Source organism: Equus quagga, chromosome 5 (genome assembly GCF_021613505.1).
Source record: "Equus quagga isolate Etosha38 chromosome 5, UCLA_HA_Equagga_1.0, whole genome shotgun sequence".
Classification (NCBI taxonomy): domain Eukaryota; kingdom Metazoa; phylum Chordata; class Mammalia; order Perissodactyla; family Equidae; genus Equus; species Equus quagga.
This window is the reverse complement of record NC_060271.1, coordinates 5,388,315-5,406,947: the sequence shown is the minus strand read 5'-3', so window position 1 is coordinate 5,406,947 and position 18,633 is coordinate 5,388,315. Positions and strand designations below refer to the sequence as shown.

At 52.9% G+C, this 18,633-nt stretch overlaps 1 protein-coding gene across 1 annotated transcript; it reads right to left on the bottom strand.

Annotated features, from left to right (window-relative positions):
* Window positions 1–471: 471 nt before the first annotated feature.
* On the bottom strand, window positions 472–18,407 carry CDCP2 (CUB domain containing protein 2). The gene is made up of 6 exons (XM_046660530.1): window positions 18,329–18,407; window positions 11,401–11,748; window positions 8,057–8,392; window positions 6,722–7,075; window positions 3,610–3,788; window positions 472–798 (listed from the first exon to the last, which is right to left on the bottom strand). The coding sequence occupies exons 1-6, from the start codon at window positions 18,405–18,407 to the stop codon at window positions 472–474; spliced, it is 1,623 nt and encodes a 540-aa protein (XP_046516486.1).
* Between the last annotated feature and the right edge of the window lie 226 nt (window positions 18,408–18,633).

The following is an 18,633-nucleotide window of genomic DNA, read 5'->3' as shown; positions in this document are numbered from 1 at the left end:
GGCCCCTGGATGGACACTGAACTTCCTGCTAATGAAGGCTTGGAGTGAGCAATTAATTGGAAAAACAAGAGGTGCCCTTTTTTGTGCTGAGTTGGTGAAGCACTCTTACAAGTCACAGAACAAGTCGGCTTTATCAAATCTGTCACCAGTGACCACAACTATCCACACTGACAAGTAACACACACAGGGGAATTCTTTTATATCTTTAAAATTAATAACAAAAATCACACACACATAATGGCATGCTGTAAGGTACAAAGCTCTTATGCATCCATGCCCCTCTCTGAGCCTCACACCAGCTCTGTGAGACAGGCAGGGCACAGTGATCATCCCTAGGAAACTGAGGCTCAAAGAGGGAGAGTGACTTGCCCATGGTCACCAACAAGTCAATGAGGCCTGGTCCCACCCCTGTCGTGGGGTCCCCAAGCTGCCTCCCAGGGATGCCAGATGCCAAGTCCCTACCCTACCTGCTCACAGCAGCATCAGGACCACGATGGCAATGACCATGAGGACTCCAGCCAGGATGCAAAGGCCCAGGAAGACGATGTCACTGGTGTCCTGGGCCACCATGGCCACAGGGCCCTCCAGCGCCTCCACCTCATCCCTGGGTGGTGCTTCTTGAAGGTGCTCAGCCGTGGCAGCGTAGGGCCCAAGCCAGTCGGAGCCGGACAGCAGGTGGACAGAAGCCTCCTTGCGCCGTGGCTCGCAGCGGACCTCGTACTCGTGGATGTCCTCCCGTCCACCGGCCGAGAAGTCGATGTACAGCATGCTGACGATCACAGAAGTGTTGTTTCTTCTCTGTGGGGTCATGGGGCACTCGCTCGCACCTGGAGGGGCCAGGCTTGACCCTGTTTCCCTAGAAATGTGGGGACTCAGTGCCAAGGGGCAGAGCCCCAGGAGCCAGAGTTCTATTCCCAGCTCAGCCCCTGGCTCCTTCCCCACTCGGAGCCTCAGGATCCCCATCTGTAAAAGGGTGGCACGAGGAGGGTGGGCCGTCTGGAAGGACAATGTCGGATTTGATGGGCCAGTGTTTGCTCTGGCTTCAAGGAGGTGGGGTCTAGGAAAGACCCTAATAATAATAGCAGGGACACTGGGGGACATTTGCCATTTCCCAGGCTCTCTATTTTAAGTGCATTATCTCATTTAATTCTCACAACAACCCTCTCTTGTGGGTACTGTTAATATCCCCGTTTTATGAATGAGGAAAGTGAGGCCCGGAGGTTAAATCCCTCCTCTGAGCCCACACCGCACACAAGTGACAAAGGCATATTCTCATCCAGATCCACTCGTTCGTTAAGGTGCTCTCAGCCATCACTCCTCACTCAAACCAAAGAGCACAGAACTGAAGGGACTCTCAGGGCGCACGGGCCACTCCCCTTCCTTGGCAGTTCAGACGTGACTCCTGAGGCCCAGAAGGGCGATGGCTTGCCCAGAGGCGGGTCCGGAAGCCACGTCCCCTGCCTCCAGTTAGGAGCCCTGTCCCTGGTGTTAGGCGACTTTCCTTCTGGAATCTTTTCTCTCAGTTACATCTGCAGCAATGTCGTGCCCTGCTGTTGAGTCCCTGGTCACCCCAGTGGAGCCACTCGAGGGTTGGGAAGAGCCCTTGAGGAGTGAGACGTGGGGGGCCTGGCCCGCTGCTGCCCTCCCCCCGCCCACAGATGAGGGAGGCAGGAGTGAAGTTGCCCTGAGACGGTGGGTGTTCGGGCCAGGGACTGAGGGGCAGCATTTGTGGGCAGTCTGGGGTGGTCTGCAGTGGGCGCTGCAGTGACGCACGGCCCCTCTCCCCACCCACCCCAAATCCACCGCAGCTCTTACACTCCCCAGGCTGCCCAACTGCCCCCATCCAGTAGGGGGCACTTCTGAGATGAGGCTTCTAAAATTCAGCGCTGCTGAAATAGAGCGAGTGCACGTGAAGAGTAGGAAGCTGCCGTCACGGGGGACTGGGCGGCCCCTTTGGGGAAGGGTGAGAAGGAGAGTCACAAATCTGGAGTTTTGGGGACCAGGTGACCTTGCGAGTCTCTACCAACTGTGGGCTTCCAAAAGGCTCAGAGTCCATGTTCCCAAAGGAGCCTCTGTGTTTGTGCCCTTGGTCTGTGGGCCACCACGCCCTCTGAGAAGAACTGGTGGCTGGACATTTGTGACATGGAATCAGGACACTGGACAAAGACAGACAGGCCCTGAGAGTGGAGGGGACCCAGGGGAAGGGCGGGAGTGAATCTACGTCATGAAGAAGGGAGAGAAAGGCACAGAGATGAGGGTGGGGCAGGTTCCAGGGGTTTTTATGAGTGAGAGACTTGAAGAGGAAAGAAAGGCCCCACAAAATGTGGTGTTATGGTTGTAAAAGCAAGTCTCTGACATTTGCGAAGAGACTCACAGAAAGGTCGTGAGTGCTTTTTTCGCTGCTTTTGGCCCTGTGAGCTGTGCGTCTTTGAAAGCAGCTCAGTGCAGAGACCGGTCCTCGTGGGTCTAGGACTTAGAAGAGTTACTCTAAGGATCCACGAGTCTAAGGCGCTCAGCTTTTATGTTTCCACGACACTGACTCCAAGACTCTACGATTCTGTGCTTCCAAGTTCTGGCGGTGGTCCCGTGACTCTGAGACAGAGTGTCTGAGGCCCTCATTCTAGATTTCCTCATCCCCTGCTTCTGGGATCGTCTGTCTCCATCATTTCATGACTGTGGAATGCGGTTCTGTCCCAGAGAAAATCCCTGGGGGATTTAGGGCATGGAGTAGGTGTGAGGGCAGGTTATCTTGGCAGCCAAGACTGACCCCCTCTTCTCCCCTTCTCAGGTCACGAGGACAGTGGCTGCCAGGAAGCCGGGGAAGCAGGGGGTGCGCTGGAGGGGCAGGGGCACGCAATCCGCTACTGCTGGGGCGGGAGGAGCATGGTTTGCTGCACAGCACATGATTTTTGCCAAGCCAGCCCGGCAAATTCCCGGATGCCAGGGCTGGGCAGTCTCCCTGATACAGGGCTCTGTTCCTTCTTGCCCCTCTCCTCTTCCAAACTCGTCCCTAAGAATACAAACATCTAGGTGCTTGGGCCGCAGCCCAGCGACTCTGAGGGCCTCCAGCCTGGGTTCCCAGCCTCCAAAATGGAAGGACAGTAGAGAAAATTCACTTGTAAGGCTCGCTGCCTCTGGAGGGAAGTGGACCCTGCTACCTGAAGGGTCTTTTGTTGGGTGGAGCCCAGAGATGGATTCGGGCCACAAGGTTGGGGAAGTGGCGAGCGGGAGGCAAGCAGCTCAAACAGCTCTGCGTGTCAGAGGGGGGAGGCCTGGTGCCCTCGGCACCTCCAGGGAGAAGGGGACCAACAGCGAGGCAGGCCTCCACGGGTGGGGGGTCAACGGGGCCTTGGGGAGGCGCCTCCAACAGGGCCTCTCAGTCAGCACAGGGAGCAGCGGGGGCCCCTCCTCTGTCTCCCCAACATGAGCTCTTTGTTGTGTCTACACTGAGCAAGTCTGTTGAGGTGAGGTCAAGAGGGGCTCAGTTCTGCATTCAGGTTTGTGTGGTCACTGGAGCCAGGAAGAGAAGCAGAATTCTCCAGAAGGGCAGGTGCCTCAGAGCAGGCTAGAGCCCCTCCCTCCTGCCTGCCCTCCGCCCCTAGCCCCTACCTGAGACTCGGTGCCGCAGGTGTCGAAGCGGGCCTGGATGCGGAAGGCGCTGCCGACTTCCTGGGCAGCACAGCTCCGGCTGCCCAGGAAGACCTTGGTCCGCTCCAGCGGGGCCAGCGCCTGCGCAGAGATCAGGATCTGGAAGTCCGTGCGGGAGCAGCTCACATTCATGGGCACCACTGGGGACGGGAGGGAGGAGCTGGAGGCCTTAGGGGCAGGCAGTCTGACCCCCACTCTCCCCAAGCCCCCACCCAAAGGAGGATGGGTGGGAAAACGGAGGCCCAGAGTGGCGACGGCTCTTACGTTGTCCTAGGGGATGTTTTACATGTGTTCCTCCATTGAACTCCACCAGACTATACGCTCCCCAGAGCAGGACATGCTCACTTCTCCGTGTCCTCTGAGCCTCACACGGAGCTTGGCAGGCGCAGTGAATGGTCAATGAATGATTGAATGAATGAATGAATGAATATTCTTAATCATAATAAAAGCTTCTGTTTGTTGATCGCTTTGCCGTGTGCCAGGCAATTCAATCATTTAACAAATTTTTATTGATGGTCTACTATGTGCCGGCACTAGGCTAAGCACCAGAGACACAACAACAACAAAAAAAACCAGCCACAAATTCCTGCCCTCTTGGAGCTTACGGTCTAGTTGGGTGAGGGGGCAATATATCTGTAAAAGACACCTAGGGTCAGAGTGGTCTCAGGGAAAATCAAGCAAAGAAGAATAACAGGGAGAGAGGAATGTTTGAGGGTGTTGCAGTTTCAAAAGGGGTGGTGGGGGAAGCCTCACTCTCCCCACGGCCACCCCATGAGGCGGATGGGACTAAACCCATTTTATAGTTTTGGAAATTGAGGTTCTGAGAGGTGAAGGTGTCTGCAGTGGCTGAGTTGGGATATTCACCACTGAGTCTGTACGATTCTGAAGTTGGCGGCCTCTCTACCCTGTCTGGTGGCCTCCTGCACCCGTCTCAGCCAGGACGCTGTGACCCTACATGTCTGGGTTTGTGTGAGCATGCGTGTGTGCGTGCATGCGTGTGTGCGTGCATGCATGGGAGGGCAGCGCTTGCTGGGGCAGGGGTGAGTGCAGGGGAAAGGAAGGGGGGTGACTAGTGGGAGGAAAAGGAAAGAGCTGGCAGGCAGAGGCCTGGAACTCTCAGCCGTCTCCGGGAAACGCCTCAGACATATTTCAGCCTCTGGTGTCTGGGCAGTCGGGGATTTATGGGCCCGCCGTCTCCCACAATGATCTTGGTGGCGCTGAACTGTGCGTCACCCTTGATTGATGCCGAGGCTGTCCTCCAGCCTGAGGCTGCCTGAAGCCTGGGCCACATCTGGAGCCTCGAGTGCCCCTGTCTGACCCTGGGCTCCCACAGGGATCCAAGGAGGAAGGGGGGCGGGGTGGGAGGGGGCTCCTGGAATGGGAGCCAGGATTAGAGCTGCCGGCCCTCTGTCTCTGGAGGCACCAAAGGAGGAGGGGCTTGTCCCTGATCACAGAGAGCTGGGGGAGGACCCGGGAGGGAACAAGACCATCGGCGCCGAAAGAGACCTTAAAGATCCTTCAGCCAATGTCCTTATTTCACAGGTGGGAAAACTGAGACTCACAGAGAGAAACTGACTTGCCAGCTAGCTGAGACAGACCTCGATGGCACCCGGCTCTCCAGAGTGCAATCCAAGAAGAGGCTGGCTCTAACAGAGGGGACAGCGCTCCTCCCCAGGTCAAGGTGGGGCCAGCCGAGGTCCAGGGAGCATGCGTCTGCCCAGGTCACACCGTGCAGTGAACTTCCTGCAGCTCTACTGTTTCCTTCCCCCTCACTGGGACCTCAAACTCCTCTTGCTTACGTGGTAAGGAATGAGGAAAGATCTTTTGAATGCAGAACAGGCCTGAGACACATGAAGGAAAGAATTACCCCTCAGCAAGGGCGTCCCTGCAGCCGGGCACTGTGGCCTGTGCTACCTCGTTTCATCCTGAGGACTGCCTGGCTAGGCGTTTGTCAACCCCTTTCCAGATGAGCCACTCGGATGGTCAGTAAACGGCAGCATCTGGATGCAGCTCTGGTCTGTCTGAGCTCAGCCCTGGACCCCTCTCCCAGGCCCTGCTCAGCCACGCAAGGAGGCAGGATGAGTCCTAGTCTTGGCTGAGCCTGCAAGAGCAGTGAGACCCCTGCCTCTCTCGGCACCCCCATCCCACACCTGCACAGCAAGGAGCTTTAGCCTGGTCATGCGGAGGGCAAAACGGGCCCAAGGTACAGGCGTTTCTGGGCTCATGGCCCAGGGCAGGCTGTAAGATAGGGGGAGAGATGATAGACGCTGTCAGCTGGCGAGTGGAACTGGCATTATGGAGGCTGGAAAAGCTGAATACCAACTGCCCCAACCCCCTCACAGCTAGGCATGGCCATACGGCCAAGTTCAAATCAGTGAGACCAAGAAGTCTTTCAAGGGCTTCTGAAAATGCTTTTGCTTTCCTGATAAAGGGGCATTTGCTTTCCTGATAAAGGGGCATTTGTGGCTGGCACCTCCCCTACCCTCTTCCAGCCTTCAACATGGACATGATGCCTGGAGTAGTGGCAGCCATCCTGCAGTCATGAGGCCAAGAATCCCAGGAATATCAGCTGGGACAATATTGAGTCCCTGACCGACACAGTAGCTGCCAGGCTCCAGACTTCTTATTATGTGAGAAAAAACAATTGCCGTTTGTTCAAGCCACCCTCAGCAGGATTTCTGAGTGACATAACAAGGCTGGTCAGCATCTCTGGTGTTACAGCAATTGTTTACCATAAACAGTATTACCGCATTTTGCGTGTTCCCCCTGGATACAGATGATCAACCATAGTACAAGAGAGGCCAGGGGCTCATGGGGGAAGGAGCCAGATGGGCAGGGATTAGGGACCATGGATGCGTATGCTAGAAAGGTAAGGGCCTGCAACAGTGGAAACGAGCAAGGGCCATATTGGTGGCAAAGGCCCCAGGGCAGTGGTGTAGCCACCAGAGAAGAGGATGGGGAGACCATGCGTGGGGATCTGGAGAGCTGGTGGGATGGAGGAAGGGGACTGCAAAGACCTGGGACCCTGCCTCACCTCCCCCCCAGCACACGCATGCTCTCCACGCTGGCTGACCTCCTATGTAGGCCACAGAGAAGCCCCTGCGGGTGGCGCTGCGGTCCGTGTGCAGCAGAAGCAGGAGCTGGTTGCGGCTCGAGGTGACGGGTGGTGGCAGGTGGTGGCCACACCAATTCCCCAGCATGGGCGCTTCCTCGCTGGCCCCATCGAAGGCCGTCAGATGGTCAAAGTCACAGGTCCTGGTCAGGCTGTTGGGCCCCTCCAGTTCCAGGTCCAGGAAGAACACCTTGACCTGGTAGCCAGGGGGCAGGCGGATGGTCCAGTGGCACCGGATGTTGTTGGGATAGGAGCGAGGGTACTGGGGGCTGGAGAAGTTGCCCCGCACGGCCGTGTACACTTCTTGGCATTCTCCTGGGTGAGGGGACGTGGGGCAGAAGGAATCGGGGGAGAAGGGTGGAGACCGTCACCCTCTGCAGCTGCAGCTTGGGCTACAGGTGCCAAGGGCATGCTGAATCGCCCTCGCAGGTTGAGGGCATCACGGCCAGCAAAGCAGACAACTGATCCCAAAGCCTGCTTTAAACTGAAACCAACTGGAAGCTGGGACTCTCTTTCCAATTGGCAATGCCCTTCATGGGTGTTGGCCCTGTTGTGAAATCAGTAACAACACCTAATACCTGTTCTCAGAGTTGTGTCCAAACTTGGACTTGAAAGACAAGATGGTTCATGACCTGACCTTGACAATTTTCTCACCGCCCCTCATCCACCCCTAACTTCCAGCCTCGCCAAACATCTCCTAGCACTACAAGCACACCAACCCTCTACGTCCTCCATGTCTTTGCACATGCTGATTCCTCTGCTTGCAACACCTTTCCCTTCCTTCCACCTCTGGCCAACTCCTTCAAAGCTCAATTCTCTCTTCCTCCAAGAAGTCCTCCATGATTCTTACTGTTAGCTAGCATAGGTCACAGTGGGTTGTCATTGTCTGTTTCCGTTTCCATCTCTTCCACTAGACAGCGAACTCCCCAAGGGTTCGTGCTTTCAATTGTACAAACGTTAACTGACTGCCTGCTAAGTGGCGGTACAAAGACAAGCCCCTAGGAACTCACAGTCAGGCAAGGGAGGGAGATCAACAGGCAAGCCATACACAGAAGTGATGTGTTAGATCAGTGCCGTGAAAAATCTTCTAGAAGGAGCTGAAGGAAGGGATTAACTCTGAGTGAATCAGGAAGTCCTCACCGAGGAGGGGACATGCTCACGCCTCGTCCCTGGCCAGGCAGGGAAGTGTGTGCTAGAGCGTTCCAGGCAGAGACAGCAGGAAGGGCTTGACCAGGGCAGGGTGGGGAGGGGGGCAGAGCGGGTGCACGGGGGCGGGGCACGGCCAGCCCCTCCTACCTGAGAAGTAGTAGGCCTTGAAGCCCCGACCTGCGATGTTGAAGTCCGACTTGAAGACCACCTGCAGCTCGCGGCCCAGTGACACAAGGGTGGGGGGCCTGGCGCTGCCACAGTAGTGGTGCCCGCGGGCGGGGCCGGGCTCCCCCAGCACGGCCACGTAGTCGTAGGTGCAGTCCTCATTGCCCTCCACCTGGAAGTCCACGAACACCAACTTGACGGAGGCGGGGCCGGCGGCCCGGATCACCCAGCGGCACTCCACGTTGTTGGGGTAGTTGTTGGGATACTCGGGGCTGGTGAGGACTCCGGACAGGCCCGTCAGGACACCGCCACATACATCTGCAAAGGAGCCCCTTAAACTGAACTTTCTGCCTCCCCCGCAGCCCCCGACGCCTCCCTGGGCAGCAAGACACCCCCGGAGTGTTGCTTCCCCGGGAATCTCACGGAACCTCATCCCCATCCAGGGAGCGCCAGCTCAGTGGCAGGTCCAGCCTGGCACTTGGCACCTACTCCATCTTGTTACGTCATTGCCATAACCCCAGAGGAACTCGCAGTGGCTTTTCCCGTTTCACAGCTGAGAAAATAGAGGGACCCAGAAGTTAAGTAACTCACCCGTGTGACCCTGAGACAAGGATCTGAGCACAGGGAGTTTATCTGGGAGAGACAGGGGACCCCAGGTGGGGGGTGAGGGAGCTGAGGCGTTCGTACACCAGCTCCCCAGAATCGGGCCATGGGCTGCGGGGTGTAGAGGTGACCCACCAGACTTCGGAGGAAGCCCTCAAGCAAACAGAAGTGGAGGTTGGCAGGAGCCATTGAAGTGGCAAGGCCAAGGGGCTGTGGGCAGACCCTGACAGCGGGTCACCCGGCTGGCAACTGGGAGAGTGGGTCTGAACCCAGGAGGACTAACTGCAGAGCCTGTGCCCTCGACATTGTGATTCTCACTGTCCACTCCTAGCAGGCCAGTGGGGCCCAGAGGCTGAGGGGCCTGAGTGCAGGGATGTAATCAAACGCCCCTAAGCCATGAGGAAACTGAGGCTTAGAGAAAGGGTCTGATGAACTAGAGATGGGCTTGGGGTCTTGCAGACAGGTGTCCTCTCAGCTCTGTCTTCTATGAGCTGTGTGACCCTGGGCAAGTAGCCCAGCCTCTCTGAGCCTCATGGGAATATGAGAAATCATAAGAATTGCCCAGCCTGACCTACCAGGCCCAGACACTTTCGGAGTCTGAGAAGGTGCTGTGAAAGCCCTTTGGAACCCAGTGCAGCCAACACAACCAGGAGGTGGGCGATGATGAATGCCATGGCTAGTTGGAGGCCACCAGCAGAGAGGGGCACACTCAGGATGTATTTCTGAGACTCCAGAGTCTCGTCCATGGCATAGCTGTGTGAAGGGAGCACCGGAGCACCACGCTGGGGGTCTAAGGACCTGATCCCTTGTCCTAGCACTTCCCCTTCCCAGCTGTATGACCTTGGGAAGGTCACACACATTCCCTCTCTGGTCTCAGATTTATTGTTTGTGAAATGAGAGGGTGGGGTTTTGACAGCCTGCGAGATCCCTGCCAACACCAACACCCTTAGCAGAGGCTTTCAAACTGTGCTCTGGGGCTCCAGTGGCTCCTGGGGGCATCTATCTGCAGGTATCTGGTGCAAACTTCATTCTCATGTTGTAGTTCAAACTATTTTTTAATGCAATTAAAGACGGCATCCACAGTGACATGTCTTATATATAAAAATTTAACTCACTGGGGGCGGGCCCCGTGGCCCAGTGGTTAAGTTCATGCGCTCCACTTTGGTGGCCCAGGGTTTCGCCAGTTTGAATCCTGGGTGTGGACATGGCACCGCTCATCAAGCCATGCTGGGGCGGAGTCCCACATGCCACAACTAGAAGGACCCACAACTAAAATGTACAACTATGTACTGGGCGACTTTGGGGAGAAGGAAAAATAAAATCTTTTTTAAAAAAATTTAGCTCATTGGAGGTCATCAATAGTGACTGTGTTTGGCTTACAATAAGCAAATGTTGGAAACAAATGCATACCACTAAAATACTGCCTTTATCTTTTTTATATCAGAGACTAAGATAAGGTTGCACTTGATATAAGAATATTACTTTTCTTCTTCTTCTTCTTCTTTTTTTGGTGAGGAAGATTCTCCCTGAGCTAACATCAATTGCCAAATCTTCCTGATTTGTTTGTTTGGGGTTTTTTTTTTGCTTGAGGAAGATTGGCCCTGAGCTAACATCTGGGCCTGTCTTCCCCTACTTTGTATGTGGGATGCCTCCACAGCATGGCTGATGAGCGGAGTAGGACCGTGCCTACATTCAAACCCATGAACCTGGGCTGCTGAAGCAGAATGTGTGGAAATTTAACCACTTGGCCATGGGGCCAGCCCCCAAGAATACTTCTTTTTAAGGCATTTAAGGTTTTAAGCTATGTTGGAAAACTCTGTCCATTGTACTATGACTTTGACGTCCTAACATTCTAAAAATCTAAATTCCAAAACTGTGATTAGATCAGTCCGTGATGCTGTGTTTTACCATTCTACAATTCCGTGCCTCTGAAGCCAGTGGGACTGGTGTCCCCCAACCCCGCAACAGCTGTCAGTAGGCCCTGCGCACCAGGAACCTCTGTCATCGTCTATTGCTTGAGCTGACGGGAAAAGGCGTTTGGTCTCGGCCTTGAGAGAAGGGAGGAGGTTTGCGTCTGCGCAGAGAAGCCTGAGGACAGGAGGAACAGTCAGGGAGAGCAGAGGCCTTTGCTCCCTCATGAGGCTGAGGGGCAGGCTTCACGCCTGGTGGAGGGAGGGACCTGGTGGAGGGAGGGATCTGGTGGAGGGAGGGAGGCATCAGGGACCTGCGATCCAGGAGGCAGTTCAGGACAGGCTCTGCGAGGGATCACGTCACCAGCCCCACACAGACCCCCCTGCAGCTCCTACGCCTGACGACCTGGGGGGATTCCTGTGCCCGTGCAGTGATGGGTGATGGGATGCCACAGAGGGACCAGCAGCAGTGGCACATGGTGTCCCCTGCTGTGTCCTGACGCCGCAGCATGGGATAAGAAGGACAAGGATAGAAAAGCATGAGTGGCCTCGCTCCTGAGCACAGGAGACCCCCGGGGGCTGCCAGGAATAGCAGAGGGAGACGTGGGGAGTGTTGCTGTGAAGGTGGGAACCCACAACCACCAAGACTGCACACGGTGCCCCATGAGCTCCAAGAGCAGGGTCATCCCGGCGGTGGAGCAGCCGACATGCTGAGATACCGAGGTCCTGCGAGCCCTCCCTGCCCCCCCAAGCCCCGCTGCTCTCCCCCCACCTCCACCCAGGGCCACCCTCTCCCCTGCCAAGTCCTCTTGCCTTTCTGGTAGCCTGCAGAAAAGCCACGGCTGGCCACGTGCTTGTCAGAGTGGAAGACGACAGACATGACGTGCCAGGAGGAGGTGAAGGGCGGCGGGGGCACGTGGCCGCAGAACCTCCCCAGCAGGTTGCCCTTGTCTCCCGACGCCCCGTTGTAGATCTCCAAGAAGTCAAAGTCACAGGTGTCGTGGTACTCCAGGTCGAAGGCGTGGAAGGTGAGCAGCACAGAGGAGCCCTCGGCCACCACAATCAGCCAGCTGCACTCCGTGTTGTAGGGGTAGAGCCTGGGGAAGTTGGGGCTGGAGAAGTTCCCAGAAGGGGCAGAGAGCACACCCCCACATTTGACACCTGGGGCAAGAGGCAAGAATGGCTCAGAGTCAGTGCTGGGGTCTTGCTGGTGGGCCCAAGGACAAAGCTGGGTCTTTGAGATGGATGAGGAAGCATGAGGCCGTGGCCCCAAATCAATTCATTTCTTCACGCGTTTGTTCATTTGTTTACTTCTTCTCCAAATACTTCTCAATTATTCTTTTTTCATTCAACAAATACCATCTGAGCACTAGGCTTTGTTCTAGGTGCTGGGGTTACAGGAGGAACAAGAGAGACAGTCAGACTCCTGCCCTCATGGACAGTACTCTGCGGGGGAGACAGACAGGACACCTGACGGGGAAACTAGGGAGCATATCAGACAGCGATAAGTGCCGTGGAGAGAACCAGAGCAGGGACGGGGACAGGAGTGTCGGGGGTCATAACTTCAGATATAAGAGCCCTAAATGCCAGGCCCTAGACATGCGCAGGGGGAAATTTAAAAATTAAAAATAATAATAACCCTCTACCCAGAGTGAAAATGTGCACAGCCTATTAGTGTTAACAGTACATTCTTATATGTATATATTTGCTTATATTTAAAAAAAGAGGGGCCAGCCCAGTGGCTTAGCAGTTAAGTTCATACGTGCTGCTTGGGTGGCCCGCGGGTCACTGGTTTGGATCCCAGGAGCAGACTTACAGACCGCTTATCAGCCATGCTGTGGCAGGCGTCCCACATAAAAAGTAGAGGAAGATGGGCACGGATGTTAGCCCAGGGCCAATCTTCCTCAGCAAAAAGAGGAGGATTGGTGTTGGACATTAGCTCAGGGCTAATCTTCCTCAAAAAGAAAGAAAAGAAAACAATGGAAGGAAACTAATAAAAACGGTTCTTTGCCAGGGGAAGGAGGATACAGACATGACTCCTGGACCTCTTTAAATGCAACTCGTTTTATATTTTTGACTTTATAATCATGAGTACTTTTTAGTATCATTTTAAAAGATCCAAAAAATTTTAAAGTAACCCCTAAATATCCCAAACTGAAACAAATGAACTCAACTCTGCATCAAGTTGGAGGCACATCCCCATGGGGAAATGATTTCAAATGACTTTGAAATACACTATTTTGACGGCACATTCCTAGTGAGATACATTCCAAGGACAAAATGAACCACACAGACATCTTCAACTGCATTCAGTAGACTTACTAGTAGGAATACTGGTAAATACTGTTATTTTACCAGTATTTTATATATTGGAATAGAAGAATATGCTAATGTCAATAGAAACTAAGATTTTCAGAGTGAGAGCTACAAATATAAAATTAAAAAATTAAGCAGAACACTTGTGATCCTTAATTTGAATCAAAAACATGAGTATGAATTTAAGGTATTTTTATTTCTAAAAAAAATTAATTTCCCAGCTCTGTTCACTAAAAAGGCCTAAAAGCAACGAAATTCCAGTGGTATTTAGAACCCCTAGGTCTTTGATTAGGATTATTACGTCCAACTAAAATGAACCGGGGCTCCTTAGACAGAAGGTTGGTCTAGGACAGGAAAGGTACAAAATACACTTGGGACTGGTTGTCACACCGGAAAGCAGAGAAGCTGACGTATCAGAGTCTGCTGGGACCGTGTCAGAGGACACAGGAACCTCCTCAAAGGGGCTGCCACCGGCTACAGAAGCTCCAACTAGAGCATCGAGAAAGAATAATGATTGAAACACATCAAATATATAAAAATTCACGAACTCATAATGTAACTCAAAACAAATTAAAAAGAAACATTGGTTTCTTTTACAGGTTGCTGGGGCATGAACTCATTTTTTTGAAAACTGATATAGAGAAAAAGAAAGAATTAAGCTTCCACTTTGCCTTTCCTGTTATGGAGTGTATTTCAGGATAACCAAATCGCTGATGAAGGAAGATTGTTATTTATAGAAGGCTGCAGAAAGAATGACAACATTAGAAAAACATAATTTTGCAAATTTAATGAAATTATCATCATCGATGTCTGTTCTAATCACCGAGTAAAAAGGTAAATGATGAGACGTCAGCCCTAGATGGTGGGGACAGGGGGTTCCATGTGGAATTGTCTCAACTTTGCTAAATGTTTGAAAGTTCTTATAATTAAAACATACCTAAAAAGTTACCTTTATAGGGAGCATTATAATGGATGGATCAGGCTAACAACCCCTGAAGCCACTTATTAATCTAACATCGAAGCAGAATGCTGGATAATATGTGCCCTGATATAAATCCACACACACTACCTACAATGTCTTCTTGAAAAGAAATAAAGGAACTTGAATCTAGTGAAGTCATGGGTCTGTCTAGAAGCTAGAGTGAATACCGAAGCTAAAGGAACATTCTAAATGACGTCATGAGGATACATCCAGCCAAGTCCAGAACGTGGGAAATTTTAATCACCCAGGTGCTTCAACAGTAAACAAGGGGGAAAAGGAGGCACAAGTGCTATATTAAAAGAGACTCAATCAGGGGCTGGCCCTGTGGCCGAGTGGTTAAGTTCGCGCGCTCCACTGCAGGCAGCCCAGTGTTTCGTTGGTTCGAATCCTGGGCGCGGACATGGCACTGCTCATCAAACCACGCTGAGGCAGTGTCCCACATGCCACAACTAGAAGGACCCACAACTATGTACCGGGGGGCTTTGGGGAGAAAAAGGAAAAAATAAAATCTTAAAAAAAAAAAAAAAAGAGACCAATTAGAAGAGAACACAGCTGGTGTGCTCCTTGACGTTGGTCTTGGCGATGATTTCTTTGGATCCGACTGCAAAAGCAAAGGCAACAAAAGCAAAAATAAACAAATGAGACTACGTCAAACTAAAAAGCTTCTGCACAGCAAAGGAAACCATCAACAAAATGAAAAGGCAACCTACTGAATGGGAGAAAATATTTGCAAATCATATATTGGATAAGGGGTTAATATCCAAAATACATAAAGAACTCATACAACTCAATAGCAGAAAAACAGACAGTCCAACTAAAAATGAGCAGAACAGATGGCTAACAGGCACATGAAGAGGTGCTCAGCATCACTAATCTTTGGGGAAATGCAAATCAAAGCCACAGTGGGATATCACCTCACACCTGTTAGAATGGCTATTATCAAAAAGACAAGAAATAACAAGCGTTGGTGAGGATGTGGAGAAAAGGGAACCCTGTGCACTGTTGGTGGGAGTGCAAAGTGGTGCAGCCACTATGGAAAACAGTATGGAGGCTTCTCAAAAAATTAAAAATAGAACTACCATACGATCCAGCAATCCCTCTTCTAGATAGATAGCCAAAGGAAGTAAAAACAGAATATGGAAGAGTTATCTGCACCCCATGTTCATCGCAGCGTTATTCACAATAGCCAAGATATGGAAACAATCATTAGTGTTTGTCAACAGAAGAATGGCTAAAGAAGATGTGATATATACACATGGAAACAGAGAGTAGAAAAGTGGCTGCCAGAGGAGAGGCTGGTTAAAAAGAGAGAGACGCCAGAGCCGAATATCAACCACGTGCAACGTACGGACTCTGTCTGGATGTGATTTCAACAAATCAACTGTAACGAGATTTTTTTTGCAATAATTGGGGAAAACTGAACATGAACTGAGTGTTAGATAAAATTGAGGAATTATTATGCCATTATAGTGATATTGGGGCCATATACATACGTACATATATATATATACACACACATACATACATACATTTATATATATCTATCTTTCTCTGTTAGAGATATAATCTGAAATATTTTGGGTGACGTAATATGATAACTGAGATTGGCTTTAAATTTCTCCCCAAATGGAGGTGGGGGTAGGACAGAAGAAACAAGAAAGGCAGAATGTTGACAATCGTTGAAGATGGTTGCTGGAGACACAGGGATTCATGACACTATTTTCTCTGCTTTGTGCATGTTTGAAATTTTTCATAATTAAAAGTTAAAAAAAAATAACTAGCAAGTCTTTGGTCACCGTCTCAGTGAGGCCCTCCCACCCAGCCTGCGCACACTGAGACCCTCTCCCCATCCTCCCCCCATTTTCTGCCGCATTTGCTCTGCGGCGCTCACCACCATAGGGTGGACTATTCATTCTCTTGTTTGTTTGGTCATTGCCAGTCTCTCCCCACAGAACTGTGAGCTCCGTGAGAGTGAGATTTTTGTCTGTGTTGCTCTCCAATGAATCCCAAGCGCCTAGAACAGTACCTGGCACAAAGCCGGTGCTCAGTGTGCATTTGCTGAACGAACAAACGAATGAACGAATGAGTGATCTTGTAACATCCTCACAATAGCCCCATAAAATAGACAGGGCAGGTGTCATTGACCCCATTTTACAGAGGAGAAAACTGAGGCCCAGAAAAGGAAGCTACTTGCCGGAGCTGACATCTATTATTTTGGTCTGCAGAGCACCCATCCCTCCACCTCTTGCAACAAGACGCCCCCGATTTTAGACACTGCTCCCTTCCCTCACCTTCACGGAGTAACCCTCCCTCGCCCTTCCCTGCCCCTGGGATGGACACATGACCCCTGGGCAATCCTTGACCCTCCCCGCCCCTTGACTGGCCTGCAGGTGAGCCTGGCTCTAGGCCAGGCCAGAGTCCTGTTGCAGAAGGCCTGGACCACAGCCCTCTCCTGGGGCTGAGGCTGGGAGTGAGAGCCTGGGCAGGACGGCGCTCAGGGCCCATGGAGAAAGCTTGTCCGCAGACCACAGGAACCACGTGCAAGTGGCAAGGCCCTGAGGCTGAGAGCCCTGGGTGCTGGCATCCCTGAGCCTCACTCAGCTACACTCCTGCCCCGCGGCTCCAGAGCCAATGCATTCCTCTTCTTACTAAACTCATCCAGGTTGGGTTTCTGTCACTTGCAACCAAAAGGATCCTGAAGAATGCACTTAATCAAAGTTCCTATAAGAGAAGACACAGTCACCAAGCATGTGCCCTGTAGCAGGCCTGTGCTGACTCACATGGGTCCCTCCCTGGGGTGCTCACAGTTGGAGGGGGTGGGCAGTCAGGAAAATGAGAAGAAGACATGCAGTGTGATTGTGCTGGGGCCACACAGGGGCTCTGGCATCCAGAGGAAGGAGGCCAAGCTTGCTGGGGCCAGCACTGTCAGGGAAGGGACAAGATTCACTGAGGAGGTGATATTTGAGTTTGACCAGGAAGACCGAGAAGCTTTGGCTAGCTGGGGAAGATCTGGAGGGAGGAACTAGCATAAACGAAGGCTCAGACAATCCCTCGGCCTCCTTGGGCCTCAGTCATGCAGCTGCGAAGTGGAGTAATGACCCCTCCCCTGCTAGGTGGCTCTGAGTGCTCATGAGATAAAGCCACGCAAGGGCAGCGAGACGCACACCCAGTCCACATTATTGGCTCCCTGCCTGGCCCCCGGGGCCTGCCAGGGCAGGAACGATGTCTGATTTGTGGCAAGAGGACAGAGGGACATTCTGTCCTGTGCCTGAGCTTGTCCTTCCCCCAGATCTGCCCACAGGACAGGAAAAGCCATGAGAGCATCAGAGCAGAACTCCTGTGGCCCAGGAGGCCCTGAGCACCAGCACAAGCGGTGGCCTTGTCCTCCAGGACTCAGGCAGGCACCCTGACCTCTAGGGTGACCCCAAGGCCACTGAAGCCCCTGTGGCTGGAAAATGGGAACAGCTAGCTCCTCCCACCAACCAGGCATGGAGTGAGATGCCTGGGTGCCCAACCCATCTCTGCCACCGATTAGGTGACTGCCAAGTAACGTTTCCTTCCTGAGCCCCACTGGAGCCTACAGGAAAATGAGGCACTGCCGCTGTTTGCTGAGCCCCTTGAAGATGGGTGAAATGATATCGCCCTGGCTTCACAGACAGGCACACAACGCTTGTGGGGCTGGACCAGCACAAAGCAACCTGGGACCAGAGTGCCCGCAGAGAGTTCTGGGAGCTCCAACAACAGAGCATCTGAGGCTGAGGAAGGGACCTGGAAGGCTTCCTAGAGGAGGTGATGTTTGACCTGAGCTTGATGGATGAGCCAGATGTTCTCAAGTGGAAAAAGAGACCTGCCAGGCAGAGAGGACAGCAGGTGAAAGCCCCGAAGGTGAAGCATCTCCAGAAAGGGGTGTGATCCTCCACCAGAGCATGGGACACACAAGTGACGCAGGGAACCGAGGCTCGATACCATATAGAAATTGGAGCCAACGCTTGGAGGGCACTGAACGCCGTAATAAGGAACTCTGGTCTCACTTGGCTGGTAGTGGGGAGGTATAGCAGGCTCTTGGGAGGAGAACAGACTCCTTCCAGCAATAGATGTTTAACAGTCCCGGAGCCCATCCCTGAGCCTTTGGTGACCTTGTAGCCCTGCACAGGTTACTCAACTTCTCAACCCTCAGTTTGCTCATCTGTAAACTGGGGCACTCACACCCACATTGCCGTTTGTTGTGAAGATTCAGTGCAATCGCATATGTAAAGCATCCAGTAAATACTGACTTGCCCCCATCTCCGCAACAAATACAGCCTCAACTCAGCCCAGAATGGCCTCCCGCAGAGAAACCTCCGGAGACCTAGCTGCTGCCTGGCCCACCCGCCCCCTCCTCCGGCCCCTGCCTGGCCCACCCGCCCCCCTCCTCCAGCCTCTGCCTGGCCCCAGAGCTCCTACCTTTCATGGCCTGGGCCCTGGGGCCTGGGCCCAGCAGTGCCACTGCCAGCAGCAGACAGGACCCCAGCTCTGCCAGCATGTCCTCACCGGGGACCCCACAGGTCTGCAGCTCGGGGCAGGCCAGGATCTGAGGGTCGGAGCAGGGAAAGAGAAGAGAGGCTGAAAGGGCCCCTGTGTTAATGGTGGCGTGAATAATTCATGGGGCCCTCGAATTAGTAAGCTGATGCCCAGGCGCTTCCTTCACTCCACTCTAAGGTGACGGATCTAGTGTCCCCAGGTTTACACATTCTGAGATCTGCACCAGC